Source organism: Anopheles gambiae, chromosome 3, assembly GCF_943734735.2.
Source record: "Anopheles gambiae chromosome 3, idAnoGambNW_F1_1, whole genome shotgun sequence".
Classification (NCBI taxonomy): domain Eukaryota; kingdom Metazoa; phylum Arthropoda; class Insecta; order Diptera; family Culicidae; genus Anopheles; species Anopheles gambiae.
In genome coordinates this window covers 83,900,705-83,908,011 of record NC_064602.1, presented here as the reverse complement: position 1 = coordinate 83,908,011, position 7,307 = coordinate 83,900,705, and the positions used below count along the sequence as shown (strand labels likewise).

At 43.5% G+C, this 7,307-nt stretch overlaps 1 protein-coding gene across 4 annotated transcripts; it reads left to right on the top strand.

Annotated features, from left to right (window-relative positions):
• Window positions 1-432: 432 nt before the first annotated feature.
• LOC1268645 (SET domain-containing protein SmydA-8) lies at window positions 433-7,307 on the top strand. Of its 4 annotated transcripts, none has more exons than XM_061658889.1 (5): window positions 433-552; window positions 1,735-1,825; window positions 5,530-5,675; window positions 5,748-5,888; window positions 5,970-7,307. In XM_061658889.1, exons 2-5 carry the CDS (start codon window positions 1,802-1,804, stop codon window positions 7,243-7,245), a joined length of 1,587 nt encoding a protein of 528 aa, XP_061514873.1. In that variant the 5' UTR covers window positions 433-552; window positions 1,735-1,801; the 3' UTR covers window positions 7,246-7,307. The 4 variants fall into 4 exon arrangements, with proteins under 4 accessions (XP_061514873.1, XP_061514874.1, XP_061514872.1 ...); XM_061658890.1 differs by having other exon boundaries at window positions 434-557; XM_061658888.1 differs by having other exon boundaries at window positions 434-585; window positions 1,755-1,825.

Genomic DNA, 7,307 nt, shown 5'->3' with positions numbered 1-7,307 from the left:
AATTCCCTTTTCATTCGCTTCATTGCATACATCTGGGCGTATATTGCAAATACCAACACTACATTATAACCTAGAAAGCTTTAAAAAGTTGAATTCTAGTTCAAACACAGTTAAATTATGCAATCATAGAATGGCCGTACCCGTTGGTACATCGTAATTATGCTTAAATACATTTTCTGTGTTACTTGAGATAATTTATGACCAAGACTTACCCTCTGCCAACTGTTTGCACTCGTGCCAATTTGTGGCAAAAGTACAACGTTGCGCCTCAAGCGACATACACACAGACACACACACACCATACAACAGATTCAATGGACCTGTGGATGATGTTATTTGTTTTTGGCTTTACGAAACCGCCCCCCGCCTGCCCATTGCTGCTAGCCCGCGGTCGTTCGTTCCGTTTCAAATGCAGCTTCACGACGCGAACGCACCAATCAGTACGAACCATCGCTTAGAAGCCGTCGGTTGTCGCACACCCGTACCGCTGCGCACGTGAATAGACGCGCGTGAAGTGTTACATTTTGTTCGCTAAGAAAAGTGTCAGCAAATGTAGGGTAAAAAAGGGGGGTTTTAGTCAATCGAGTGAGTGAAAGGTTTGCGCTCGTTTTGTGTCCCAGCAAAACAAAAGGCTTGAGACTGTGCAACTGACACATGTCAGCGTGAGCGAGAGTTTCGCGCATTAGAAAACAATAAGGAACCAGGAAGCAAACTTCGTACTAACTTCGGCGCTGGTTTTTTTTTTTTTTGATTTTTCCGGGTTTGAGTTAACCGTTTTGATTGAGAGTAAAATTAGCATCAAGACAGTGTTGCGCTCGGTGGCCACAAGCACCCTCTCGGGCTACGTTTAATTGACTGTTTGACAGACGCGGGTCGGGTTGCTAGCGACTTCGCGCACGCACGTACGCTTAGAAAAGTCACTTCAAATCAGTGACCCTTGTCAGCGTTCTCCTACATCTCCCTTCCCAATCGGTCCGTCATTTGTCACGGTGAATTTGACCGTACGTCACGCGTATACCCAAATGTGTGTGTGTGTGTGTGTCTATGTGTCAAAAGGCGACTTGGCTGAAGCAACAAGTTGCACATCGTGCCGTTTGTCCGCTGTGGCCGTGAAAAGACGTACACGGTGATCGGTAACATCTGGTGCAGTGTTAACATCACACACACTCCCTCCCGCAGGGCTGCGCCAGGTGGTTTCCTTTCTCCTCCAGACCGTACGGGAGATCATAATAAATAAATAAATAACTGTTCCGCGCGGGAAACGAGCTGCTTGAGGTTTGTCTCACATTTCAACCGAAACCGTTTCCGATGCGAAAAAGATCGGGGTGATCTTCCGCTCGATCAAGCAGATCGAAAAGAAAGCAAAACGAGAAAAAAGCCGACAAAAAAGTCCCATAAAACAGCGGTGCGATAGAAAGGAACGGCGTGTAACTTTGTGCGGCCCGTTGATTTGTGGTTCTAAAAATAAGCGCCCCAACCGACCGATTCCGGCGACCGAGCTCGACTCGTCGCCCGTGGTGGCACACAACACCCGGTGTAGCGATTCGGTACGTTGGACCATCCCGGCTGCTCGGTGACAGACGAGAGTGAAATTTGTCGTGAAAGGCAGACCCATACACACACGCACTAGCGAATGCGCACACGTGCTACGCAAGCAAGAAATACCGGAGCGATCGGGGTTTGCGCTCTCGATAGTGAAGCGTTGGTGACTGATCGAAGTGAATCCGTTTAAAGCTTTGCATTTCCTCGTGTAGCTCCGGATCCAGGTTTTAAGTAAAGTTGATTAGTTTGAGCAGTGAAAATGCCGTCTCATCACAAGAAAAAGGTATTTATTTAGGGGAAAAATATCTGTTCAAAAAACAAGTACATTTAAGTTTTACTAAAATCATTGGCGTATGTGATGTTTATATGTTATATTTTTGATTGGATTATACAGAATAACATTTAAAAGTGTACAACAAGACCTAAGCAATGAAATAATTCTTCCTGCATGTAAAAAAAAAACACTTAACAATACAGTGTTCATTGAACTTGATAGTGGATTTCATTGGATTATTATTACAGTTTATCTGATGTTCATCAAAATGAAATCTACATCTTAACATTAAATAACAAATAATTAAGTTTTTGTTAATTTCATAAGAGTTCACTTCGTACTTTCGTTGGAAATTCATTATTTCATTTTGATTAAATATACTTCAACTAGAAACTCACGCCACCTACATCTCACCTGAATTCAATCTGCTAGCTTGTGTCTATCTAATAACTAATAATACCTAATTAAAATTCAGTTAAAAATATAAAATCGATTTTTTTTGACTTGCTACAACAGCTAATTTCGATCGTGAGGCTAAGCTGGACTCTCTTTCCATAATTTTATAATTAAGAATTCTTATTTAACTATAAACTACGAAGTATCATTCAACCAATAATTGATCCATGAACTCCCAAAACTATTTAAATTATCATAACTCTAAAATAGTAGCATTGTTCATAATTTTAAACCTTCCGACTTTCCGATAAACTGGAGATTTTTGTATAATTGTGAAGAGACTTCACTTAGAAATACAGTCATTCATGAAGCTGTTCAGAGGCCATGGAGAAGCCTGGTTGTTTACTCGATTTTACAAAAGAAAAAGAATACCAAATTTGTAATTATATCAAATACATTACATATTGCTCCATAAAGCTTCTTTTATTAAAATTTGCTTCCTTACAAGTTTTGACCATAAAATCAGCAATAAACAAGAGATTTCCACTTTGTATGGCTATGGCTGGTATTATTGAATCCGTTCGTAGCGGGGACGTACGGCGCTCATATGAAATTCTAGGGATGGCAACACATTTCTTGAGCCCGGTCCTACAACGCTGCGGTGAATAACTGTAGCAACCATCTAGTACGTTAGGAAAATGAGTGTCGGGACGTACGCCGCCGCTACGAACGGATTCAATAATACCAGCCTATGTCTTTGTATGGCTTTGTATACAATGGAGAAGCCTGGTCGTTTGTTCACTTTTTTTTAAATGATTCATATAAAATACTAGCTTTGCAATATCTCAATCAATCAGGTTAAGTAATTCTTAATGATTAACCGAATCAGTGTAGTAAACTCACGTAAAAATGATGGAAAAAGTACAAATTTGCTATTAACCCGATTCAATGGAGAAGCCTGGTGGTTCACATTACTGGCGTGAACTAAAATAATTTCGATACTTTTTTGTATATTTAGTTAACAATGATTTACTAGAAAGTCTTAAAGCATCTCAATTTGTTTGAACAACGTTTATCAATTTACTATAACTTTAAAATGCATTAACTGATGGAGCGATGTGTAGCACTCCAGTCTCTTAGTTGCGTGCACAAACCTTCAGCTAATGCTATGAAAATATACCATTTAAACAGCACAACACATTGCTTCCACAATCAAGACAGACAGAAAACCACCGCCCGCCGGCAACGAGTGTTGAAAGACAATCCCGTGCTCACGACGTCAACCACAAGTGCATCGTTCCCCGTTCAACAACGCTTAACGCTATTCCCACTTCACGCTACATTACCCAGCACGAAGACAGTCACAGCTCGGCGGCTCAAATCGCCTCGGGATGAACAATCTAGCCCATTGCCCACCTCCCTCTATCTTCCCTACGTGTGTGTATCTGAGTTTGTGTCTCGGTTGACGCATGCCGACAATTATTTAGTTAATTATAAAATATCTCCGCTCGGGTTGCGCAAAACCGCACCACACATTTCCCTCCCAGCCAATTGTTCGAAGCTGCACGACAACTATTTAGTGGCATTTTCGCAGAAAAGCGATCATCCCCCGTTGAACCGTGTAGCGCTGTGAGCGGAGGGCACGCGAACAAACTCACTGAGATTGTTTCTTTTTTTGCTCTCGTTCACTTCAGATTGTCACAGTCGACACACGAACGCGCGCGCGCTGGTACAATACGCAGAAAGATGAGATAATAATGTGCTATTTTGCGTTTTTTTAATGTTTTTGTAGTGTTTTGTTTTCTGAGCATTCACAACAGGTTCAGCTGACGAGAAAACGCTAACAGGTGTGCCCTGTGCGATTGTTTATTTTTATGCACTACGCATAAACCGGGAGAGAGAGAGAAAGAGCATGTTTCAAAAGTGTTTGGGATTTAATTTTGCAATTTAATTTAATTTAAAATGGCAAGAGGCAACTCCACTCGTATTAATTTGCATCTTTTGTAGGTCTGACGTGAATTTCAAACAGGAAAAAGGTATATTTGTCCTTACTCTTTGGTGATTTGATTGATTTGAGTGATTGATATATAGAGTTCAGATATTAATATAATTATGTTTTACTTTCAAGAGTAATTCGGCTTAACTTTTATTATATGTAAACCCTACACAAATTACATTCTTTCCACAATTAACTCATAGAAAATGTGCGGGTTGGCACTACCTGCCTCAGCAATTTACCATCGTCCTTTCTTTCTGAACCAACGGACCTACTGAATTGAATGATTTTATAGTATTTTTAAAAGATGAAAGAATACGCTTTATGACATTCAATTGCCACAGCTTTCAACTAACGATGAATCATTCAGACCTCAAACACTTCAAACCACCTTCTGCCTCCTGTCACTTTTTCCACTCAAACCATACTCCCGAAAGTGGCTGCTCAAAACCAATCCGGGCTACCTTTTGATTAACCATTCATCATACGAATGGAAAATCATTCTCACGCCTGTGTCTGAGTTTGCACGCCGCGTAACCTTTGCTCCGATATTGCTCGGTTTTAAAAATAATTAAACATTAAACCGTAAAGCGTACGAGAGCGTTGCATCATCCAAAACTCGGGAATATCGGAAGTTCTCGGAACACCGCTTCCACCCTTTCAGACAGTCGTTTTTTTTTCTTTTCGATTGAACACTCCCTTATTATCGTTGTTACCGCATTGAAATTAAGCAAAAAATTAAAAGCTAAAAGAAATGAAAGCAACACCGGGCAGGGTGGGTTAAATTTTACTATGGAAGATAACATGGAGCGCACCCCTTGCATAAATGCATACAGTGATGCAACTTCCAGCTTCTGGCAACAACACACCACTTTTCGTTAATAATCAATGAAAAGGGTAGCGCTGCATGCAAGCACGCATAATATGGTCGCCCCCCCGGTCGTATCCCCAGAACACAGAGGCGAGGACGCAATTAATTAACTCTGTAAACAGGCGCTGCGCTACGGTGCGGTGCATCCACAATTTCGAATGTTTTCGTTTGTTCAGTGAATTTGCTATAAGTGGAAAAGAAAATAGGCGAGTTGATTCGGCATTTACAGCCCAAAGCATAGGGAGGGAATGTGGGAAGGTGTGTTGCTATGGGGTTTTTTTTTCATATACTGCGCTAGTTCTCCCGTACATTCTCTGGTGTGTTGTGAACGAAGAATTAATATATGAAAAATAAAACATACAAATTGTTATTTAAAATTGTTAAAATTATTTCCGTTCCATTTCCAGTTATTTTCAACCATTGTGTTCCTTTTTGTTGTTTTATTTACAGAAACAAAAGAAATATGATCCACCAAAGTTGAACCATTCGAAGGAAATTATCAACCCCTGCTCAGAATACGATCGCCAACCAGTAGCGGAAGTCCAATTGGAATCCAGTAAACCTTACTTAGTGAAACGCTCTGAACAAGTTGGGAGGTAAGTTTTAATGTTTTTAAAGTACCTGAAGAGATAATTAACTATAATTTCCTATTTTTTGCCTTTTCAAAGGTATATTGTGGCTGCGAGAGATCTAAAAGCTGGTGACGTCATCATCGAAACACCTCCCTTCGTTGTGGGCCCATGTGCAGAAACGGAACCCGTCTGTCTGGGTTGCCACAATGCCTTCAAGCCGGGAAGTGTTGTGTACAGGTTAGGTGCAATGTATGAAACATCATTCGGCTCTGTGTACTACTATTTATTGCGTATTTATGTGTATTTATCAACCTCTAGATGTGAGATCTGTAACTGGCGAATATGCTCTCCGAGCTGTCATGGACTTGCCCCGGCAGGAACTCACCGGCAGCTGGAATGCATTCCCCTACGCGACAAAGCAGTCCACAAGCATCTTCAAACATCCCCTACCGCCCAGGTGAAGCTGATGTACGAAGCCATCCTAACCCTTCGCTGTATGCTACTGAAAACCGTCGATCGGCCACAGTACGATCGTCTGCTTGGTATGGATCCGCTGAACGACGTACGGCAACAGATACCGAAGCTTTGGAATCGCAATCAAAAGGAGATCGTTGAGCGAATTCGTAACCAGTGGGGCTTTGCGGAGTACAGCGAGCTGGAACTGCACACCATCTGCGGCATCATCGAGGTTAATGCGTTCGAGGTGGGCCAGGAACCGACCAAAGCCCGTGCACTCTTCCCCGAGGCGTACCTACTGATGCACGACTGTACACCGAACACTGGCCACACGGATGCACCTCAAACGCACCACCTTACCGTGCGGGTGCTGCGGGACGTTAAGGCGGGTGAGCCACTCACCCTAACCTACGCCCACATCCTGCAGGGTACGCTCAAGCGCAGACAGCACCTGAGGGAGGAAAAGTTCTTCTCGTGCAACTGTCGCCGCTGCACGGATCCGTCCGAGCTGGGCACGAACTGTAGCGCCCTGCGGTGCAAGAAATGCCCAAGGGGACACATACTGCCGACGGATCCGCTCAACCCGGAAACGGAATGGCACTGCCGGCAGTGTTCCACCGTAATGTCCTGTGAGGCAGTTATACTGCTGCTCGAACAGCTCTCCCAACAGCTCGAAACGATCGGAGGGAACGATGTGGATGGGCTGGAGACATTCCTTCGGGTGCAGGGTGCGGTCCTGCACGACAATCACTACCTACTGCTCTCGGTGAAACATTCGCTGTGCGAGCTGTACGGGAAGATTGAGGGCTTTTTGATACCGCAGCTGAGTCGGGAGCAGCTGAAAAGGAAGGAGACGCTTTGCCGCGATCTGCTCGAGGTAGTGGATCAGCTAGAGCCGGGGCTGAGCAGACTGAGAGGTACGATCATGTACGAGATGCACGTGCCACTGCTGATAGAGGCCGGGCAGCTGTTCCAGGGTGGTGTGATACAACGGGCCGAGCTGCGCCGTCGGTTGAAGGAAGTGCAGAGGCTTTTGAAGGAGAGTGAACGAATTTTGGCGCTGGAACCAGAGGGAACGCCGGAGCATGGCATAGCGGAGGCGGCCCGGGATGCTCTCAAGAATATGGGAGATGTGTGAGGGTTAAACAGCGTTCGATGAGGTTTTGTTTTACTAATAAAAGTTTCCTGAAGATGAACAAA